Source organism: Anolis carolinensis, chromosome 5, assembly GCF_035594765.1.
Source record: "Anolis carolinensis isolate JA03-04 chromosome 5, rAnoCar3.1.pri, whole genome shotgun sequence".
Classification (NCBI taxonomy): Eukaryota; Metazoa; Chordata; class Lepidosauria; order Squamata; family Dactyloidae; genus Anolis; species Anolis carolinensis.
In genome coordinates this window covers 97,515,799-97,540,006 of record NC_085845.1, presented here as the reverse complement: position 1 = coordinate 97,540,006, position 24,208 = coordinate 97,515,799, and the positions used below count along the sequence as shown (strand labels likewise).

The 24,208-nt window shown below is 39.2% G+C and overlaps 1 protein-coding gene across 7 annotated transcripts in view; it reads right to left on the bottom strand.

Moving 5' to 3' along the window:
• The window catches only part of LOC100556446 (proline-rich protein 5), a 224,284-nt gene that overhangs the window by 185,809 nt on the left and 14,267 nt on the right, over nucleotides 1-24,208 (bottom strand). For 2 of the 7 annotated variants that reach the window (XM_062981963.1, XM_008111398.3), the window contains exons 2-4: nucleotides 18,091-18,221; nucleotides 8,023-8,165; nucleotides 4,997-5,254 (exon numbers count right to left, since the gene is read on the bottom strand). In XM_062981963.1, the coding sequence (XP_062838033.1) occupies nucleotides 4,997-5,127 (131 nt within the window). In that variant the 5' untranslated portion in view covers nucleotides 5,128-5,254; nucleotides 8,023-8,165; nucleotides 18,091-18,221. Of the gene's footprint in view, nucleotides 1-4,996; nucleotides 5,255-8,022; nucleotides 8,169-15,969; nucleotides 16,115-18,090; nucleotides 18,222-24,208 lie in introns of those variants that run through there. The other 5 variants (XM_062981962.1, XM_008111403.3, XM_008111399.3 and 2 more) reach the window with 4 other exon arrangements.

Genomic DNA, 24,208 nt, shown 5'->3' with positions numbered 1-24,208 from the left:
AATCCTTGAAAACCGCCTTATACCTGTTTCAAAAGACATCCTCCCTGAACCCCAGAATGGCTTCCACCCCTCCAGAGGAACAGCGAATATGATTTTCACTGCACAACAGCTTCAAGAAAAACGCAGGGAACAAAATCAATCTCTGTACATGGTATTCATCAGCGTTGCAAAGGCCTTCAACACAGTGAATTGTAATTATCTGAAAATAGGATACACTGAAAAAATTGTGAACATCCTGTGGCTCCTCCATGATGTCAACAGTTTTGGACAGCAATGGGTCGCTAAGTGACCCATTTAAGGTGGCATCAGGTGTATGTGTTATTGTCCCAAACTTATTTTCCATCTTCATAGCTATGATTCTGAACCTTGTTAACAGGAAGCTTCCCACCGGTGTGGAAATCATATCGGACAGCTGGCAAGCTCTTTAACTTCAGCAGGCTGAAAGCCAAAAGTAAGGTTTCAACAACGTCTGTTATAGAACTCCAATATGATGTTGATAACATAGTCTGTGCTCATTCAGAGACAGATGTTGAAACTATAATAAATGTTGTGTGGCATTTTAAAAAGTAATTGTTTTATTGGGGTATGACTTATACCATAAATAAGAGTTCATGAGGTTCAAATCTGGATGATGTTGGAGTATGGCTAGCTTTCCAACAATATTTAGCCATTTACATTGCTGTGTAATAAAACAATACAGTTGGGAATGTTTATGTTGTAACTACTGATAACCAAGAGACTTTCATGTTCACGGAAGTCATTCGGAGTTGATTTTATGGGCCATAATATTCAATTGTGTAAAATGAAAACTTGGCTTTTATCTCCATTACTGTACAGGCTGTGAATTCAAGGTGAACTTGCTAATCTAGTGGACCATTTCAAAGGTCATTAAAGAAAATACCTGATGGCATTCTTTCCACAGAAGAGTGTGTGTAGATGTGGCTGCCCATTTGGACCAGCACTTGTAAAAGCAGTAAAAAAATGTTATATATGCAAATCAAGACACCTATATGTTTAACCGCCATCCAGCAATTGATTGAATAGATCTACTTTACTTAGCATTAAGCAATAGAGTTTCAGTCATAATATGATTTGCAGTTTAAGTCCTCCCAATATCATAATGTCATGGATCTTAGCACCTGGTCACTATGCCATTTCGGATGCTTATGAAGCGATACAAGTTAGTAGCCTTTTATCATGCAAGACATAATAGCTTTACATGCATTACCAAAACAGTGAAAGCAGCAACGTATGTTGCACTGTAGAAGTTCATCTGTCACAAAAGGAGTGGGGGAAGTCCAGCAACTAAAAAAGAGAGCGAAACTGTTGGCTACTAAGCTCACAAGCCAATAAAGAGATTATCCATGTAAGTGTTTCCTCAGTGTGCATCTGTGTATCTGAGGACATTTAAACATAATTTGTTAAGATATGCTCACAGGTGGTCTGGCTACATCTTTCAAGAGTTTTAGGTGGTCATTTGAGGCAAAGCTGCTGCTTCTTTTAGCCACTCAAATTGAAGCAAATTTCAAGTAAAGTAGGATATATCAATCAGGGCCCTTCCAGACAGGCCCAATAGTATCTGATCCCAGATTTTCTGCTTTAAACTGGATTATATGAGTCCCCACTGCCAGATAATCTGGGATAAACAGAAAACCTGGCATCAGATCCTGGTATATAGGGGCTGTCTGGAAATGCCTTAAGTAGACTAAATACTAAATTAAGACTGGGAGAGTAGGGTTTGACTGCCTTCTTGACCATGGAAACTCACTGGGTAACCTAATGCAAATCATATTTGCTCATTCTCAAGGAGCATCTAACTATAGAATAAATGCAGTTTGACTCCATGCTATGGAATCATGGAGTTGTAGTTTTACAAGACCTTTAGTCTCTGCTAGAGTGCTAATGATTCACCAAACAACAGCTCTCATGATTCCATAGCATTTAGTCACAACAGTTAAAGTGGGGTCGAACTACATTCATTCTACAGTGTAGATGCACTCTCAGAGGAAGACAAACACAAACAAATCCCTATGATAACTTTGTCCCAGGATAGCCACAATTCAGAAATGACTTTGTTATCGAGCCATGGTACCCTGCCCCCCCCCCCCCCAAGATTTATAGTTCACTAAGAAACCACAAATATATGATTTTCCCCCTTTTATTAAATACCTTTTCTGTGAATCCAGAGTAACACAAGTGCGAAGCTTTGGAAGATTGGGAATATAGGCACGGCAGCAGCTTACCCCATGAACTCTATATTGTGTCTAATCCTTTAATACATTGTATCAATTTGATCATTTCTGTGTAACTTGTATCATTTAAACGGTGTACTATCTATTTCCTATACAGAGTATATATAAATTGCTTTAAAAATGTATCAAAACGTAAACTAGAGGCAGCCACTTCTCCATGATCCAAGGAGTTTGTGCATTTTACCTGAGGTTGAGAGTCTGCTGCTCCCTGCGGAAGAGAGGGCTCAGAATATGTGCATTCATTAGCTTTTTTATGGACAGCCAAGTCATTGATTACCTAAGATCAACATCTTTGTCTCTTGAGTCTTGCGACTTTGTCTTCTCAACTCCTTATCTTTGTTCCACACAGAACTTATTGTTTAAACTAATCAAACTCTCATCAGCATATCTGTGCCATAGTTTCCTCATAGACATAGACTGTGCCCTCCCAGGGGGCATCTCTGCAGATGATTGACCTGCTGCATAGACTAATCCTTGGCTGCCATTCTCCTCGCCAAGGGAATCTCTGCTTAGAGGTGGTGACGTCAAGAGAGCTCCCAGCCAATCCTGGCCCAGAATCTGGCTGGCCCTTTTCTTAGCCAATCAGGAGAGGAAACAGGAGGTTTGAATGGCTGTCAGAACTGTATAAGATGTCTTGCATTTCTCTGCATGTTTATGAAAGACATCTTGCTTGTACCAGTATTCCTTTTGGCCAAAATGTAATAAACCTCTGTAGTTTGTCTTCAACCTGGTGAGCTGTTTCTCTGTCTTGGTCTGCTCACCAAACACGGATCCTCTTAACTGTAGTTCTAGCTGAAATCACTACTACTTGAAGGCACACAACATCAGTGGCAGCTACAACAGGAAGGACAACACAAATCACTACTGGTAGCAGTGAACTGCTACCACTAATTAGTCACAGGAGGCCCCTTTCCACAGACCCTAGTCCTCAAGCAAGTTTGTTTCAGAAGAAATATTCCTTCAGATATTAAGATCCCAAACAAGTTAGACCAGGCATCCTCAAACTGCGGCTCTCCTGCTGTTTGGGCATCCAACTCCCAGAATTCCTGACCATTGAACAAGCTGGCTGGGAGCTAGTGGTCCAAACAGCTGGAGGGCCCTGATTTAGATTTATAAATGTAATTACCAGCATCATGAATTCAAGCCAGTTTAATTATCTTAAAATTAACCTTGTATCATTGCTATGCAATGTTACAGTTCAATTCTTGCACTAGCAGCAGTTTGTGAGTCACCTTTATTGCAACAGTCTAACCAAGAAATCTAGTGAACTCCTATGACCAGGTTATTCCTGTTCATGAAATGCTGTGGCTGGCAGACCAGGTGATATGTCTACAAATATTCTCAGAAACAGAGTTCATGTAGGTATCTGGTGACAGAATTAAATCGAGCTGAAAGGAGGTAAATTCATTTGTTATAGGCTTCATATAATTGGGAAAAAATGTTTGCTATGACATTACTCCATGTGGCCAATGCAACTTATGAAATCCTCTTAGCTGGGTGGGTGGACCAAATACATGCAATGTCTTCAAAGAATCCTTCTACCATCAGGTTTTTTACAATATTATTCTTGGCAGATGGAACCCAACTGTGCCTCGGATTATTTCTGATGTTACACTATGCCAGAAGAAATAACCAGGAAATCCCCAATACTTCCTGTTTTCCTTTGCATAATAAAACACCAATCTAGGTAGCAGTCTTATTACAGGGGTTTAACTATGGGGGGGGGGGGAGTTATGAGGGTTTTCTTCCTTCCTTTTTCAGGCAGTGTGGTATATCTATATGTTTACTATATTTCTAATGCTCATCTATAGTTTTAACTTATAGAATGATAGAAATTTAGAAGTCACGGGAAAATATCATTTGACCATTTTTTATTTTGGAGGGGAATAATGTAGTCTGGTCTTACGTTTAAACTTTTCTGGGAGGCTTACTTCCAAGAAAGACCTTAACTCCATTAAATAAGAGTACAGTGAGTAGGGGAATTCAAGAACCATGAGAAAAAAGCAGGTACCTCAATCTTTTCCTTGCCCATAATTTCCACTCTAAATTTTTTCTTATACAAAAGGGGGAAGTCTGTTAAGGTTATACTGCACAAACTTTCACATATGACATTTATATATGATCCAGAATGTATACTTATTCCTTACAGTTTTCCAAAAACATAAAACCGTACATCAATGATACAGGAAATTCCATAAACCTGTTTGTAAAAGTGGCAGTTATTTTAAGAAATTTCCCTATTTTACTATTGTGATTTTTTTCTGCTTACAAATATATTTAAGCTTTTGGCCTAAAATGTACATTGTTTTACTAATCATCTAGAGTTGTGCAATCGTCTTACTCTGAAAATCAAGCCATTTCATTCTCTTCTTCAAGGCAACAGAACATTTAACTTTCGCAAAGAGGAAAGCAAGCAGGAGACAAGATAGCCAACTAGATGTAAAGGGTTCCCCTAGATCTTCCAGCTGAATGAAATGCGCATGAAGGAAAATTATATATTTCATATCAACATGAATGGGAAGAAGTACAAATCTGCTGGGTGGCATTTTTCATACAAAATCAAACCAAGGTTATGAACTGTGTTAAGCTTTAAAAGGGGGAGGGGGTGCAAAGTGAATTTTCTTTTCCAAAAAGAAAAGAAATATGGGTCAGGAGTGAACAGCACAGTCATGCTGGTTCCTGTGAGAAAATGCCGGGTGAGGAGTTGTGAAAGGACAGGGAAGGAGAAAAAGACAATGTCCTACCTATTCCAGGTGGCGTTGGAGCAGGCCCGTCGCTGCTGGGTCCCCCGCTCATCCAAGACTGCCGGCTCTCTCTTGCCCAGGTCACTGAGGCTGGGCGAACTCATGAACTTCAACCTGCGAAGAGTCCTCATTGTCAAATGTGTTGTTTGGTGCGTGGCAGCTAGAGAAACACCATCCTTTTTACAACACACACACACGCAGCTGGAGCAGCAGCACCACCAATGCGAGCAGTTTTCTGTTTGCTGTTCAAAAATGAAACTTAAAAAAAAAACAAAAGGAAAAAAACAAAAAAAGAAGAGAGAACCAGTCTCTACAGAACACACCTCTACCAGCAAGAAAATAAACTTTTAATCAGAGCAATCCTGATGTCACAAATTACAGCTAATAATTTCTCAAGGTGTTTTTGTTTTTAAGCTGATCTTCTCATTGCAGTTCTTTACATATTAAAACTCCCTTTAAACTGGAATGCGCTTTGAAAAAATATTATTTGACCTCAAAAAGAGGAAGAAAACAATCTCGTTCAGTGTGCATGTTCCACCTGCTATAGTAAAAGCTTCTTCACTCAGTGAATTAACTGAGTTTTTCCCCGCCCTCTGCTCTTGTAATTGGAGACGAAGCTGGGAGGGTGGAATCTACTTACTAAACGTGACGCATGGAGATTTTACAGGAAAGTTTCATAATTACAGATGCTGTGCCACATTCAACATACACTTCTTCTCATACCTCCTTGCCCTCCCCCCAAACAACGATTCTGTTGTGTGCTTAAGAAGCTGTTTAAGCTGAATGGATGAGAAAAGCCAGTTGAGAGAGACTAGTGTGTTAAAAGAGAAGGGTGTTTTAAAGTATGTTAGAAATTTAATTGCAACATTGAAGTCCCCCACCCCAGCCATAATCCACAATCTTTTGTGATGCATCTTTACAATTAGGGGCTTAATTAGTCCAAAACTTAATCAAGGATGACTCAGGGTAAAAAGAGGAGAGAGAAAGAAAGAGGAAGGGAAGAAGAGAGAGAAAAAAGAATGAAAGAGACAGAAAGAGAAAAGAAATTAATCCCACTGAAGTATGACCTATTAGACAGGTTGTTTGTTTTCCATGTGTCCAACTGCTTATTGTGTAAAATTTGGACTTAAAAGTATGAACCATAGATCCTAACATCTTGAGACTTTTGTGTTCTCACTAAAATATGATTCAGAGAAAATTTTCACCTTTATAACTATACAGACCCATATTTGTTCATTTCTGAGAATTTCAATACTCTCCTACTTCAAAAATGTTTGGCAATCAAAATGGCAAGTTCCATATTTCAAAGCTCATCTCTAACCTTCCAACTCTGTCTTTGAGAGGCCTGCACACCCAGGTCCTTTTGGTAAGTTTCTGGGCAAAACGGGGAGCTGGGGAGGGCATGTAGGAAAGTGCAGGATTTGGAGGAGGTATGAGGACTAAATCCTGGCAGGAACTGGGATTAAATATCTCAGTTCCTGCCAGGATTTAGCCCTGTCTGAAAGGGCCGTAAGACTGCTTAACACATTCAGCTCTGTTGTTCTGGCTTTTCTTTTCCAATTGACACAACATTTATGGTTCCACAGCCCATTAAGCATACCCAGTCCAAAAAATGGGCAAATTCTGCCATTTTATTTCTTGATGGCCTCATTTCTGGCCAACTAAGAACGCTATCCTCCCTTCCCAATTTGTTATTACAGGACGTAAAAATGCAATTTGGCTTGAAAAGTGGAGCAGCTACGTTTTTCAGGACAAGAATTCCCTATGAGGTCTCTTATTGTCAAAATGGTTTAGAACCCTCAGAAGAGTACAGAGGAGCTGGGAGAGGCAGATGTTGACTACTCCGAAGAATCCAATCACACCGACCACCTGCATGCTCCACATTTTCATTCCTTCTTCCCAAATGACATTTTAAAAATTCCTTGCATCTTGAGGCACAATGTATATGGTTGGGCTATTGTACTGCTTTGCTTTGTTGATAGTTCTTTTATCAACATTTTAATATAACTTTGGCAGTTTCCTACAAATGCAGAAACTCTGACTTAATCTGAGTGTGGTCCTGTTTCATAGCTTTGATCCACTAAGTTTATAACTAGAGAGGATGAGAAGTCTTCTCGTTTATTTATTTAAATGCTTCCTCAGCATCTAAAACAAACTCTGCATCATTTATCTCATCAATAAGCCAGCATTCTACAACTTCCTGTCTGCATCTTCCCTGGTATTTTTTAAAACCTGGTTAATTCATATTATCCTGGGGCATCGTTTGGACATCGCTTTAAACAGTGCTTTAAACAGCGTGTAGATGGGGCCTCTGTCTTGGCCCTTGTGGAATCAACACTTTTTTCTGTTTCAGAGGATCTGATGTACTGCTACCTTGGATTTTCCTTTTTTTAAAAAAAAATGTTTGACATATTTTTATTCTTAATATGGTGGGTATCTTATTGTTGTTAATTTGATTTGTTATGCAAAGTATGTTTAGTTATGTTTTTACAATTTTCATTTTGAATCATCTGGAGTACCTGCTTAGCACAAGAATGGCATAAGAATGTCTGAAAATATGTTTCAAATAACTGGATAAACTGCAGAAGCCAGGATATGTCATTCCATATTAACATGACTGCAAGTCTATGCCAAACAATTTAATTGGCTTTCCTCATTCTTGCAGTTCCTATATACAGGTTCACAATCACTGGCGCAACAGAATTGGCATTTTTGGCTATTCTACATAGTTGCCGTACACAAAGGATATGACAATTTTATTAAATTATTGAAACAAACAAAAAACACCCAATCACAGAGTGTGTTTCTTTAGAATTATGGAATCATAGAGTCTGAAGGGACTACATGGGTCATCCAGTCCACCCCTCTGGCATGCAGGAAAAATACAATCAAAGTATCGCAGACAAATGGTCATCCAGCTTACATCCTTACATTACTTTAATAACATACATTCTTATCTTCACTTAATGCTTTACAAGGCCAGCTGAAAGGTCATAAAACACTGTGCAAACTTTTGGATTCTTTACCTCTCATTCAGCACAATCCTGACTCAAAGATATGCCAGCTACAGAGAGTAAGTAATAGACACATACCTATTCTGCCACCAAAAGTGTTTTTCTGTACGCAGATGTCTTCTCCTGGTTGATATCGGAGGTCTGATGGAAGTGATCTGCTGGCAAATGAGCCAAAAAGAAGAAAAAGAGATGCTATAAGGGAGGAAGGATCCAAGTTTGCCAAATCTGAACTCCTTTGAGCTCAGGAAAACAGATACAGGGTTGGGATAAAATCAACCCAATGCACTGGTAAGTATAGTCATAAACAATTTCAATAATCCATGGGCTAAGAAGTCAGTTTTATAAAATAAAATTATTATTTTATAGAAATATGTTTAAATATATATATTTTATAGAAATACATTTTGATATGTGTGTTTATAGCATCTTTAGAAGCACAGCAGACAAAAAATCAGTACAAGAAAACCACACTACAAACTAGAGCTGACAGCTGGCACAACAAAACATTGCATGAAAAGTTCCTTGACAAAATTGAAGGAAATGCTGATAAGGAGAAGACCTGGCTATGGCTCACAAATGGGACACTGAAGAAGGAAACAGAAGGCCTGATTCTTGCAGCCCAGGAGCAAGCCATCAGAACAAATGCAATTAAGGTCAAGATCGAAAAATCAGCTGATGACCCAAAATGCAGACTGTGCAAGGAAGCTGACAAAACCATTGATCATATCCTCAGCTGCTATAAGAAAATCACACAGACAGACTACAAACAGAGGCACAACTCTGTGGCCCAAATGATTCAAGTACCACCTCCTAGCAGTAAAGAACTGGTGGGATCACAAACCTGCAAAGGTAATGGAAAATGAACATACAAAGATACTGTGGGACTTTCGAATCCATACTGACAAAGTTCTGGAACACAACACACTAGACATCACAGTTGTGGAAAAGAAAAAAGTTTGGATTATTGATGTTGCCATAACAGGTGATAGTCGAATTGATGAAAAACAACAGGAAAAACTCAGCCGCTATCAGGACCTCAAGATCAAACTTCAAACATTCTGGCAGAAACCAGTACAGGTGGTCCCGGTGGTAATTGGCAGACTGGGTGCCGTGCCAAAAGATCTCAGCCGGCATTTGGAAACAATAGACATTGACAAAATTACGATTTGCCAACTGCAAAAGGCCACCCTACTGGGATCTGTGCACATCATCCAAAAATACATCACACAGTCCTAAACGCTTGGGAAGTGTTTGACTTGTGATTTTGTGATACGAAATCCAGCATATCTATCTTGTTTGCTGTGTCATACTATGTTGTTGTGTCAATGATAATAATAATAATAATAATAATAATAATAATAATAATAATAATAATAATAATATAGATGATGGTGATGATTATATAGCACAGATTCAGTTGGACTAGTGTCCAGGCAGGGTGCATCTGAAGAATCAATGAAGTTTAACGCCAGTTTAATCTAAATATCTTGCAAAATAATTCTGTAGTGCAGATGCACCCAGAGATGACCCTTTGCCATCTTCAACAGTCAAGACTGCACCCTTAAGACTACACAAAGGTAGATTCCATGACTTCAGCCTCAATTCCTCATCCTTCCATCATGTTTTCCTTTATTTATCATTTTGCTCAATGTCTTGTGTTGTAATTTGGGAACTTTTTGTCAGCCCAATAAAGGTATTTTGCTGATAAGGGTTTCGTACCTTTGGACTTTTCCATATCATGGTTAGACACTGTATGTTTTTAAAAGATAAAATTGAATGGAAGTATGTGGGTTTGAAAGGGGAATTTAACTTCTATAGCCATGTTTGGATGGAAATTATACTGGCAGTACAATGCAACTGGTGTTAGAAAAATAAAAAGGTCATGTTCTAAGGATAACAGCTGACTATTGGGGGGTTAGCCAAACTAACTGTAAGGATCAAGAGGGCTAGTAAATACACTTTCCTGCATAATGTGGATCCAAAAGTGAACCCACATGTCTTCTATACATTTAAAAAACAAATTAGACATGGTTCCTAACCAGGTTTTGATGTTGCATGTTTTCAAATAATTTCTGATTTACGCCATCCCTAAGGTGAACTTATCATGGGATTTTCTTGGTAAAATTAGTTGAAAATGGGGTTTGCCCTTGCCCGTTTTTGAGGCAGAGTGTGATGTGTCCAAAATCACCTGGTGGGCTTCCACAGTCAAATGGAGATTTGAACCCTGGTGTTCAGACTATGACACCATGCTGGCTCTCTTCTTAACCATGTTATTAAACTTTTAAAATATAATATTAAAAGTTTTTGAAAGCAAAAAGGTTCAGAGCTAATGTAATTCCTGGTTTGGGCCTGGGCCTTCTGTTACCTTGTTTTTAGCACTCCGCTTTACTATGAAGGATTCCAATAGCTGCACAGATATAGATATCATGCATGAAGTGAATCTATCACCCAAAATGACATTTCCTTTTTTGTGCACTTTATTTTTTTCTTTCAGGAATCAATTTTCCTTATTTTGTTTTAAATAACTAACCATCTAACCATTGTTAACATTAAGGGACTCCATATAGCAGGCTAAAGGCTTCCTTGTTCAAAATGCTTCCCTCTCCTGGCTGGCTAAGGTAGTAAGGTAAAGGTTTCCACTGATGTTAAATCCAGCCGTGACAAATAATTAAAGTATCCACCAGGTCTTAATTGCTATAAAGCTCTCATCACTGAAATAAAATGCCTATGTTTCTAATACACTGTCCTATTTGATTATCTTATTTGTTGTATATTTAACTACACAAATATTCTTTTCCATCAAAAAATATTCTTTTCCATCAAAGCAACTTACAGTTCAAAAAAGTGCATCTTATTTATTTATCTAAATTGATTAAGATACAAGAATTGTTTATATGGTATTGTTTAATGAAGCTATCAGTGTTGAAAAAATCTTACTACTGGTTGAATATTGATTATCTGAAATGCTTGGGACCAGAAGTGTTTTGGATTTTGGATTCTTCTGGATTTTGGAATACAAGGATTTTCTTTCATACATGTACAGAATGAGATATCTTAGAGATGGGACCAAACTCTAAAGTCAAAATTTATGTTTCATATGCACCTTATACCCACAGTCTGAAGTTAATCTAATGCAAAACGTTTTAAATAATTTTGTGCATGAAACCAAGTTTGCATATATGGAACCATTAGAAAACAAAGGTGTCACTATCTCAGGCGCCCATGTGTACAATTTTGGATTTTGAAGTATTTCAGATTTTGAAATACTCAACCTGTGCTGATGAAACATTTGCCTCAAGTTTCTGGAGACACGCAAAACATTTCACCAGATCACCTTTATTCACGTGCAAGGAGTACACATGGTATACCCTGAGTAAGAGACATCTTAGAGCACGTAGCCTCTAAATGCATGTGCCAGTGGGCTGAATCTGGCCTAGAAGTAGATTGGAAGCAGTAATGCCCTCACAGTAAAAATATATACATACTATTCACTCTTATTTTTAATTCATGTTTGTGCTACTTCTGCTGAATATAATTTAACTAAGCAATTTCCCCCTATACTCTTTGCCTATCAGATACCTGTCATCTATTTTCATTTCTAATATTATCTGTGACATAGACATTTGATTAACAAAAAATGCATGTACTTCTTAGGCTGTGGATTGGGGTATGTCCCTTTGTTAATTTCCCAGGGAACTCGGGGAAGTTCCTACTTCGGATGGGAGATATTCCTCTCATCCTCTCCCCTATGGCACCTGTACTTTTAGCAAATATGCACAGCAGTGGAGGGTTCTGTTCCTGCTATACCCATAATTCATATAAAACCTGACATGTGGAAAAAACACTAAACCAGATTAAAAAAGAAAGTGGCTCTGCAAGCAAGCCAATTTGCTCCCCTACTCCAGAATGGAATGCAGTCTGTACCGCATTACCAGAGGATAAGAAAGTTGCCATGTTGCCTAGGCAACCAACTGTACTACAACTTGGCACAAGAGAAATAAAATCATATGGATGATCATGGTCATAGGCAGGCAGCAAAGAAATCAAATTAACTTACATTCACATAGCAAAAACCCTCCACTGTATATTTTCTCAAGGGTGATATTGTAGATGTGCTCTATTTACAAAGATGTGTGCTGCATCCATTTTGGCAGACACGGATGCAAAATGCAGACCTTGGAAAACTAAAATTGCTCAACCAACATGGACTGTGCCCAAGTTAGAAGCGGATCCTGGAACGGACAGTCTAAAATGGTTGTCTTTCCAATTTCTTTTCAAAATTGGATTTTACTCTTGAAAAGGAACCAGAAAGACAAAGGAAAACAAATTGCCATCTTCGTGCTGTGCGTATCCTGACAGCAGCTCATCTGTACACAACTACACAACATATACTTCTATTCTTAGGCCACAACAGAGCCATATTTGGGCAGTATCACCCACATGATGGAAAAGTTGAGGTCACATACCCTAGCCTAGTATATCCATCTTTGCTCCCCTGTCCATTTACTGGGGGAAAGAAGACTATGTATTAGAGCTGTAGGATCTGCAGGTGATTTAGAAATTATTTGTATTACAAGTTACGGGTTCTGATGTTTTGTGGTCAGGTAATTTACCTGACAGTAGAAGCTATACAGATGATTCTGGGTTCTTTTGTAAACTACAATGGACAACAATGCTCCCTGAAAACCCACTTCCCCACTACTGTGAAATCTGCCCTGCAAAATACAGTAGACTTGAAGATATGCGGGGAGGAGGGAACTCCTCATAATTGCTGAGGTTTCCAGGTGGCATATGAAGCAACAGCAAAACCCAACAGGCCCCAGAAGCCTCTCCAGGTAGCTGAGGATTTGTGGCAGATGTTAAGGGGTCTCTCAACAAAGAGGCTTTATGTTTGAAAGTTTTCTGAAAGGAAAATGTTTGAAAACCACTATCTTAGACTGATATTAAATGAGAAAAATTATATGCAGTTTTCAGTCCCATTCCTGTGCCTTCCCACTGCAGTAATGAAATTTGGAGACCAGAGCCCCATCTATTCACTATAGATGAATAGTACCATGTAGTGCAATTTCAAACCAGTATTGAAAAAATGTGGTTTCGTTGTGCAGATGACTACCTAGGAAATCCTAAAACAAGTTTGAAACCCAAATGGTGGTTAAATAAATCAGAGTAGTTCTTTTGTGCAATTTTGTGGAAGTTTGCTGCCTAGCAGCTACAGTTTGAAGCTAGCTTCGAACTTCATTAAATGGCCAGTGTAAGAAATTTAGACTTCTCTTAGGTCTCCTCTCCTTTGTATCTCATACTGTGAGTACACCTTTCTCAACAATAATTCTTATTGTGCTGCACTGTTTCAAATCAGATAGCATCACAGATAGCATCTAAAGGCAGGCATATATTAGATCAGCCCAGCCCCATCCCTTCTTTGCAGAAGAGGGTAATTAAAGGGAATTAAATCTAGATGAAGAAGATTTAACATTTTTATCAATATAACTCCAAATCCACCTAGTCATTATCACTGGGAGCCATAGTTTCAAAAATAACTTTTCCAACCTGATTAGGATACAACCTGATCGGGACAAGAGGGAATAACAAGAAGAGAAGAACTAAACCAGAATGGTGTTGTGACAACTTGATCATTTCATGTTAGGCACAGAGAAAGCAACTAAGTGATGCAGAGGTGTTTTGATATACTGGAATGAAACCAACATGTATTTAAAAATACTGACAATTTGAAAAACAGTTTTTTCATACATTCTGGCTTACAAAATGTTTGTACTTCTTCATATAAACGAGATATGAATATATGACCTACTGACAGACCCCACCTGGACATGGAAAGCGCCTTAAATGTATATTTAAATGTATAATTACGTATATTTTTAATGTATATTCTTAATTTTATTGTAATTTTTAATCTTGATGGATTTTTAAATTTGATGAAAACTGTTTTTTGATATGTATGCTTATATTGTAAGCCGCCCTGAGTCCCCTGATGGGTGAGAAGGGCAGGGTAGAAGTGATGTAATAAATAAATAAAATAAATATAAATGCAATAAATAGAAATCTCATGGAACAATAAAGGTTTGTTCAATTTTTTCCACACTCTCCCATGTTTTGGGATCACATTAGCAGTCCCTCCTTATTTCAGCTTCCAGGACCACATGGTTAACTAGAAAATGGGGGGCCACAATCAAAAATAGGGTCACTGTGAGATTTGTGGGCTATATGGTCATGTTCCAGAAACATGCTCTCCTGATGTTTCACCTGCATCTGGCATCTTCAGAGGTAAACTATTCCATTGATATTGTTGTTTGAATCTTTTTATTAGATCCACCATTGTGATTTTATGTAGTACAATTACATGCTTCAAGGCCTTTCTCCAATCCTCCTAGATCACATAGGCACCTTCTCTCAAATCTTAAGATTTGTAATCCTGGAGACCTGACAAGACTGCCCTTTTATGTGACCCTAAGAATTAACACTCCTGCCAACCTAGCAGTTCGAAAACATGGCAATGTGAGTAGATCAATAGGTACCGCTCTGGCAGGAAAGTAACGGCGCTCCATGCAGTCATGCTGGCCACATGACCTTGGAGGTGTCTATGGACAAAGCCGGCTCTTCGGCTTAGAAATGGAGATGAGCACCAACCCCCAGAATCAGACATGACTGGACTTAACATCAGGGGAAACCTTTACCTTTTTAAGAATTAACAAGTGGCCATCTTAAGAAAAACCATAATGCATTTATTATCTGAAAGGATCAGTTGCCAGCTCAATAATATTTTCGTGCTTGCGAATAGAATGCTGTGGAAATGAGAAAGAAAGATCCAGGCAAACATTTTTGTCTGTTACAGCTACCCAAATTGTTTTCTATCATCCTGCATTGACTGATCCAGCAACGAAATTCATCTCCATACATGAACAGCCGAGGAAATCACTGCTCTTTAGCTACAAAAGAACCTGTGAATTTCATATGAAATACAGGGAATCCCCAAGTTATGAACAAGATAGATTCTGTAGGTTTGTTCTTAAGCTGAATTTGTATGTATGTATGTCAGAACAGATACATTTTTCAACTGTACTTCCAGACAAAAATACAATTATATTAGTTTTGGATCACAGAGGGAAGGGGTAACACCCCTGTAATATTTGTTGAGCTGTCTTTGTCCCTGTTTGGAAGATTTCACCTCATTTCAGTCCCTGTGGCAATTGGTTTTTGAAAAATTTGGCATGTTGTGGAAACAAGGATTGGTGGGAAAGCTTCAGCAGAGAAACCTTTTCCCCATAGTAACTCTCTCAGGACTGAATTTCCCTTCCAAGGAATAGATTTCCTCTCACTTCCTGTTGTCTCATCTGTACTTAACTATGAGTCTTATGCAGAGGCGGTTCAACCACCAGGCCAACTAGGCAATTGCCTGTGGCGCCATTTTGTTGGGGGCACCATCGAGGCAACTACTGTCTCCTGCGGCCTGCCTCCGCAAGGTATTGAACTGCTTTTTCTGTTGATTTGTTGTAAAACATGATGTTTTAGTGCTTAATTTGTAAAATCTTAATGTAATTTGATGTTTAATAGGCCTTTCCTTAATCCCTCCTTACTATCAAACATTTTCGCTTATCTAACACTTTTATTTTTCAGTAATTAGTTTGAGGGGGGGGGGCGCCAAAATTCTATTTGCCTACACTTGAGACATACCTAGGGTCGGCTCTGGTCTTATGTAAGTAAGATGAATGTAACTTGGGGACTGATTGTAGAGATAAATAGACAAAGTAGCAGGCTTATCACATCAAATACGTAATGTTCAGCACAACAGATTACAGGTTATGCAGGTTTATGCATGTCAGCAGACAATCCTGTCGATGCCTTGGTCGATCTCTATAACTTGGAGGTGGCCGGGGCGGTAGACATGATCGCCCCTGAACATCCCCTCTCAATGCACAGAACCAATTCGGCTCCCTGGTTTACCTGGGAGTTGGCGGTGATGAAGCGGGAGAGACAGAGACTAGAATGCTACTGGAGGAAGACTCAAAATGCATCCGACCGAACATGGGCTAAAGCCTCTCTTAAGGCCTACTCCACGGCAATGAGGGCAGCAGGCTTTCTCAACTGCTTGCATTGCATCTGCAACAAATAGGCTGGCTGAGTTGTTTTGTGTGGTCAGGGAACTCTTTCACCCCCACCAGGAGGAGGAGAACTCTAACCACTCAACAACCCGATGTGGCGAGTTTGCCCATCATTTTGCAGATAAAGTTGCTCAGATACGTTCCGACTTAGACGCCAGTCTTAGTACAGTGCCACAAGATGTAACCGAGGCACCTGTCTGTCCAATTTTGTTAGATTCGTTTCAACTTGTTCTCCCTGATGACATTGGCAGGCCTCTTGGAGCTGTGAGGCCAGCCACCTGTGCTCTAGATCCTTGCCCATCCCGGCTAATGAAACTTGCCAAGGAGGGGATGGCCGAATCAGGGTATTGGGTGGCAACCTGTGCTCGACGGGGTTACACTCCGCCTGAGGACACAGGTTCGCAGCTTGGGGGTCCTCCTGGACCCAGCATTGACGCTTGATTCTCAGGTGTTGGCGGTGGCTGGGAGGGCCTTTGCACAGTTAAAGCTTGTGCGCCAGCTGTGACCATTCCTCGAGAAGCCTGACTTGGCCATGGTGTTGCCATGGTTTCATTTAGACTGGACTACTGTAATGCACTCTACGTTGGGTTGCCCTGAAGACAGCTCGGAAATTCCAACTAGTCCAAAGATCCGCAGCCAGGTTCTTGACTGGAACTAGTTATAGGGATCGGACAACTCCCCTACTAAAACAGCGCCACTGGCTGCTGATCAGCTGCCGGGCCCAATTCAAGGTGCAGGTCATGACTTATAAAGTCCTAAACGGTTCAGGCACTGCCTATCTTCGTGATCGCATCTCCCTCTATATCCCAGTGCGGACCCTTAGATCTTCTAGGGAGGCCCTCCTCTCGCTCTCAGCACTGTCCCAGGTACGGTTGGTGGGGACAAGGGAGAGGGCCTTCTCGGTGGTGGCCCCCTGCCTCTGGAACACCCTCCCCAAAGAGATAAGGCAAGCCCTTTCAATAGCATCCTTCTGTAGGGACCTGAAAACCTGGAGGTTTCAGCAGGCTTTTGGAAATGACTACTCCTGAAACCCTAGATGCTGCATGGCCACCTTACGTTCTCTGCTTTGTGCTTTACCCACTTCCTTCTATTTTTTTATGGGTGCTAGTTTAATTAGTTTAACCCTTGTTAGCTACTCAGCACGTCTGAAGTGGTGAAATCCTGGCCTTTGCTCCCTGCTATCCATTCACACTTTGCCCCTGACTTTATGTTATTCTTATTGTTGGGCCCTTACGCTAGCTCTTACAGCTGTCTTGTTCTACCCAGAAATTAAGCCCATTGATTGTTAAATCACCCAATAGAATAATCTGAAACTGTTTTTATATCTAAAGAACACGTTGATTTAAATTTGTATTCTGCTTAAGCTGTTGTTTGATTATTGGACTGTTGTATGCTGTATGTTGGTATTGAATATTTACCATGTGTAAACCGCACTGAGTCCACATGGGAGATAGAGCGGTATAATAAATAAAGTTTTGTTGTTGTTTGGTTGATTTACTTAGGTGCAGAAGCCACTGTTGATGTATTTATGAAAGTCATATTTCACCTTGGTCTTCACTTCAAATACATGTTTGAAGCACACTATTTTCCTGCTTTAGGACACCATACATTTTGCTGCTTCTGCCTTAGGTGTGGGAAGGAAGAAACGAGTTCCTCTGAACTGTAACCCCTTTTCCTGTTGTGAAGGAAACAGATGTCCAGGTTGTTCAAATATCCTATCTGATTGAAGAGGGGTGTTATCAGTAGAGGAAGGGGACGGCTGCCTGCCAACTGTACAAATTGCCATGTGTAGTATGGGAGCAGGTGGGTAACTGTGATCCATGGAGGATATTTTTCAATAACTCAGAACCCTTAGAATTCCACTTTTTCAGCCATCTGCCTATACTACTGATTGAGCTGTACAAATACAAAGCCCTCTGCAAAGAGCAACTAAACAACATCAGAACATTAAGAAGGAGCTTACCTGCTGAAGGGTTCAGAGAAGATTACTGAATAGAAGTGTTCAAAAATGCAGTATTTTTCTATGCTTGTGTCACAATTTGGGAATTCAAGCAGTCTACAGAAGTTGCATGAAGTAACACAGAAGCAGCCACTCTGCAGATTTAACAAGTTACATTAAACAAAATTAGCTTGCCAATGATATCTTTTTATGTCTTTGGCACAGTTCTCTAGTTCCCATGCCAGAATATAACTCATCCTGGAATGAAGCATAAACACGTGCAGTTCAAACACATATATACTATTTCTCTCTTTATGTCAACTTTTTTCTTTTATTTCTGCTGCATAGATTTCTGAATAGTAAGTTTCCTGGGGCAAGTATCACCCACTTTGTATTCTAATGTGCCATGCATACTGATGGGAGTTAAAGGTTAAGCATCCCATATCAGAAAATCCAAAATCCTACAATATCCAAAATCGTTCACATGGGTGGTTGAGATAGTGACACCTTTGCTTTCTCATGATTCAGTGTACACAAACTTTGTTTCATGACCCAAATTAATACAAATATTCTGTATAAAAAGACCTCCAGACTATGTTTATAAGATTGATATGAAACAAATTAATTCAGTGCTTAGACTTGCATCCCATATCCAAGACATCGCATTATGAATATACAAGTATCCCAAAAATCTGGAAAACATATGAAATCTCAACGACTTCTGGTGCCAAAATTTTTGGATAAGGGTTATTCAACCTTTATATGTAATTTGTGCATAACTAGTATTTCAGCACAAATCCGAACATTGATTCTTGCCCTAGGGGAAGATAATTTAATGTCTTACATTGTTGATGTTAACAACTCCATAATTTTTAATTTGCATACAGATTTTAAAAAGTTTTTAGAGTATTTACAAACACATTATTTGGGGTCATTATCTCACAAGATAGAATGAAGCTAGCCCATGGGTTTTTTAGAGATCTGGTAGAGTGAGATGGAGACTAGAGACACTGGTAGAAAACTCTGAGAGATTCTGACCAAATGTGGAATTCAGCTTATGTGAAGGCATACCCTATGGTAGTACAGGCAAAAACAAAACAAAACAAAAACAACCCTTCTTTGTCACCACTGTATCTCTAAGGAGCTCTCCAGCAGAATTGTCTTAAATGTTTAGAGATCTCCAACATCTTGGGCCATGGAAGGAGAATGCAGACCATGCAACAGCCTACTGTGAACAATTTTTTTAATGATGCACAAATACAATCATATGGTTCTGCTATGACTTGGAAGTTACAATTAATATACAAATAATATAATTCCAGTGGATACATCCTTGTCTCTTACATGCCCAATATTATTGGAGACAATTCCATTTGTACAAGTTGAATATGTGGACAGGATCCTTGGAGTGATGGGTAGCTCCTCAGAGAGAGTGTGTGTGTGTGTGTGTGTGTGTGTGGGGGGGGGGGGGGGGAGAGAGAGAGAGAGAGAGAGAGAGAGAGAGAGAGAGAGAGAGAGAGAGAGAATGAATGAATTATGGCTCAACACTACTCTCCATCCTGCAGAAGGAGAGCCAAAGTGTACTGTCCCAGACTAAAAGAAGGATACATCCAATTTGAAATCAAGGCCATAAGCTTTCATTTTGAGAGGGGTTGGTTATGTCTGTGTGGTTGAAGCCCTTACTACATTTAGTAAGAGGTTGTATATTACATCTTAAAGAAAAAAGTCAGGGTGCAGTAATCTTTTAAAATGAACCAGGGCTCTAAAATCAACAAAACAAGCAACTTTTCATTTTCATTTTATCTATTTAAATTTAAATTTATTATTACCAGATAAACTACCCCACTTCTTATCCACAAATAAAATCCCCCCACTCATGTGAGATTATTACATTTTTATTCATTTTATTAGTTACTAAACTAGGTACATTCTGGTTTTTAGTCAGAAATCTCATGGTGAAATGCAACAAATTTAAAACAGTATAAATAATTTATTTTTTTAAAAGCTCAAACTTATTAAACAATTTAAAACTATGTGTGTGCAAGGATTTGTATCAAGCCATTTAGATTCACAAAGCTCTATCAAATAACCATATTTTCACTGGTTGCTTGAATTACAGCAATGTTGGGGCCAATTGGGCCAGCAAGAGGAGACAACCCATTACTGGTTTGTCAAACAAGAGAAGTCCCTCTCCCACATTGTTCTGATAGCTGGGATGCAGAGGGCACTTCCAGCAGACCTTAAACTTTGGGTAGCCATAAACAATTTAAATAAATATTTGGAAAAATTAATTTCTGTATAGGTTAAGCATTCTTTACCCAAAATGCTTGAGACCAGAAGTGTTTTGGATTGTGGATTATTTTGGATTTTGAAATATTTGTGTTTGCATATAGTGAGAGAGCTTGGAAATGGGATCTTTCATAAGTACTTTGTATACATAGACTTCAGGAAATTTTATACAAGATTTTAAATAATTCTGTATGTGGAGCCAAAAGTATGTATGTTGAAACATCAGAAAGGATAGGCATCATGGTCTCAGCGATCCATGTGGACAATGCTCAATTTATGAGTATTTTTGGAATTTGGAATTCCAGATAAGGGATGCTCAAACTGTATTAAACACAATACTTGAATTTATCATGAACAAAGGAATTTTCCATAGCCATGCTACATGAATGATTATTAATTTTATATATAAATGTATCATAACTATTTAAATTGATTTTAATATATTAAATATTGTTCAAAAACACATATGCAAGAAACTAAAAAATCCTTTCCCCACTGAGCACAGTTCTTTTTTTCTTTGCCCATGATAGTATAATTTCAATGGCAAATCATGGTACAATTTTTAAAGCAGTCTGAGGAATACTGAGGGCATAGGGAGGATACACAAAAGGACTTTGAGTTTATACATGACCACACTCCATACTTTCTTACACAACCATTTACTTGTTAAACCCCCCCCCCCCCCCCCCAACTATTGATACTGATATATTGCACTTTTGGCCCAGTATATTTTGGAGCCAACCCTAGATTTTATCATTATATTTATATGTGATTTTATGACCTGTTTTATTGTTTTATTGTTGTTGTTGATTCATTTGTTTTATTGCTTTGTTTTTATATTGTTGATGTTGGGGCTTGGCCCCATGTAAGCCGCTCCGAGTCCCTTCGGGGAGATGGGGCGGGGTATAAAAATAAAATTATTATTATTATTATTATTATTATTATTATTATTATTATTATTATTAGGAGATTGATTCACTAACATTTATTGCTGAGCCAATGGAGATCCATTTTCCTCTTCCCCAGAATCACATGAACCATAAATGAAATGCCCCACTTTCAGCCTAAGTGACTGTCAAAATAGAAGGACGCTCATGTATCAAGACCAAGTCTTCTTGTTATTTTGCTAAAAAATGAGACGGAAATAAAAAAAACCTCTCAAAATGATTAGGCCGAAGCTCCCAATATTTCTCACCACTAGCTATGCTGATTAGAGCTACTGGGAGCTATAGTTGGAGGGCCACATGATTCCCATGCCTGGCCTAATACAGGGACATACCAGGATCATAAGCGCTCATACCTACATTTCTAAACCAGAGCCTTTAATTTGAAGTGGCAGGGTGTTGCTACAAATGCAACCATTAACTGAATAGCAGCAAAGTTTCATAAAGAGGCAGATAGTTAAAAGGTCCCTTAATGCTCTCCCTTCATTTTTTCCCATGTTGCCTGTGCTCAGGTGCCAATGAGAGCCTTGTGCAATAGGAGCAATCAGCTAATAGACCTTTCTCTCACACAGTCTTTCACTGGTGGCAAGCCTGCTACAGCCCCACAGATGACAAACTAACAAGATGAAAATAATTTTAACTAACAACAATGCACACTCAGGAAGAACTGAATAGTATTATCAGCTGTCATTCAAGTAGAAGCTGATCTGACATGAAGGAAGTTGATATCACAGTCCTATGTCTAATGGCTAGAAGGCTATATATTAAGAACCCAAATAATCGATATTCTGCCACACCTTACAGCCAACATTCACAGAACCTAGATGAAGAGATGGCAATGAAGAGAGGAGTGGGTTTTATCATACAAAACAAAGAGTCAATTAATCCTGATCCAAAGTACATTTATGCAGAATTAGGTGCAATTCACTCATTTGGAGAAAAGATACAAAATTGGGAGCTGTGATGTAGTGGAGACAGTTTTTGACTCTGGTCACCAAATAGCCTTCACTAAAATGTCCACAGAAGGAGCTCTCCCTCCACACAATGTTGTGACAGTGGTAGATGTGAGGGGGAAAAACTAGATACCAGATCACCCTAAGAAGAATTCCAGGATTGTCATGGAAAGAACACCAGTGCAAACCTGAACAAAGGGTTTGAAAAATAAGAACAAGGAAAACAGAAACAGAAGTGAAGATTAACTGTAGAAGCAGATAAAGAGGTTTCAAGGACTTTCACAGTGATCCCAGAATCCCGGACTGCAGGCCACAGCATTTATGTTCATATTTCAAAGCGATTGAGAAAAGTGAGTGTGGACAGGAGACCGGTACGCTGTCCACATGGGCTGGTGCTGCATCATCTTTTCCCTGAACATAGCAGCACAGGGTAAAGGGGGTGATCACCATTGTACTGTTTCTGTTGCTGCTGCAAACAGCCAACAAGCTCCAGAGAGCTCCTTGCCAATAGCAGGTTTCTTTGCTGAAATCAGCAAAGGCACCCACATGACCATTCCTCACCCCTCTTCTCCCTGGTGGTGCTGGCAACTTTGTTGATGGGGTGGTTGTATGTTTTCCAGGATGTATGACCATGTTCTAGAAGTATTCTCTCCTGACGTTTCGCCCACATCTATGGCGGGCATCCTAGAGGTTGTGAGGTATGGAGAAACTAAGCAAGGAAGGTTTATATATATCTGTGGAAAGTCCAGGGTGAGAGAAAAACTCTTTGTCAGTTGGAGGCCAGTGTGAATGTTGTAGTTAATCACCTTAATTAGCATTGAATAGCTTCATCTCCTGGCTTCTTCCTGCCTGGGGGCATCCTTTGTTCAGTCGTTAGCTGCCCCTGGTTCCCATGTCTGGAACTCCTCTGTTTTCAGAGTGTTGCTTCTTATTTACTGTTCTGATTTTTTAGTTTTTTAATACTGGTAGCCAGATTTTGTTCATTTTCATGGTTTCCTCCTTTCTGTTGAAGTTGCCCACATGCTTGTGAATTTCAATGGCTTCTCTGTGTAGTCTGACATGATATTGTTGGAGTGGTCAAGCATTTCTGTGTTCTCAAATAATATACTGTGTCCAGGTTGGTTCATCAAGTGCTCTGCTATGGCTGATTTCTCTGGTTGAGTTAGTCTGCAGTGCCTTTCATGTCCTTTGACTCATGTCTGGGCGCTGCGTTTGGTGGACCTCTGAGGATGCCTGCCATAGATGTGGGTGAAACATCAGGAGAGAATACTTCTAGAACATGGCCATACAGCCCGGAAAACATACAACCCTGTGATCCCGGTCACGAAAGCCTTCGACAACACAACTTTGTTGATGTCTGCACAGGCTGCTTGAGCTAGGAACTCTTGTGTAGCTCAGCAGGTGTCTGCAGCAGTGATGTATACAGCACGACAAGTAAGGATGACAGCCCCATGGGGCCAAACTGGTTTTAACTTGACTAGACTTTCTGGGCATTTTCCCCACTGCTATTTTGAAGTATGTGAACAGCTCCAAAGCATTAGGGCAGGTTTGGAGCATTTCTGCTCTGGGCTGGTCCTGGATTTTTGTTTACGTGTAGATTAGCCCATTTGTTTTGTAGTCGTATTAATTTAATTGGTTCATTTCATTTAATTTTAAGCATGAATTTTAAATAAGTGTCCTTTATTTAATCTCTGTTTTGTGTATTTTAATATGTGCTTTATAGAAAAACATTTTAATATGTATCTTTTACATTTTAATATGAGGATTTATGGTATTTTTACAATGTGTATGTGTTTTAATATTTCTGTAGCCTATCTTGAGACACGAAGAGAGGTGGGTAAGAAATAATAATAATAATAATAACAACAATTTGTTGTTAGTTCATTTCCTGTTATTGGTTACAACTGTATTCCAGAAGAATGTAATAACGTAACACAAATCTTCAATAAGTAGTCA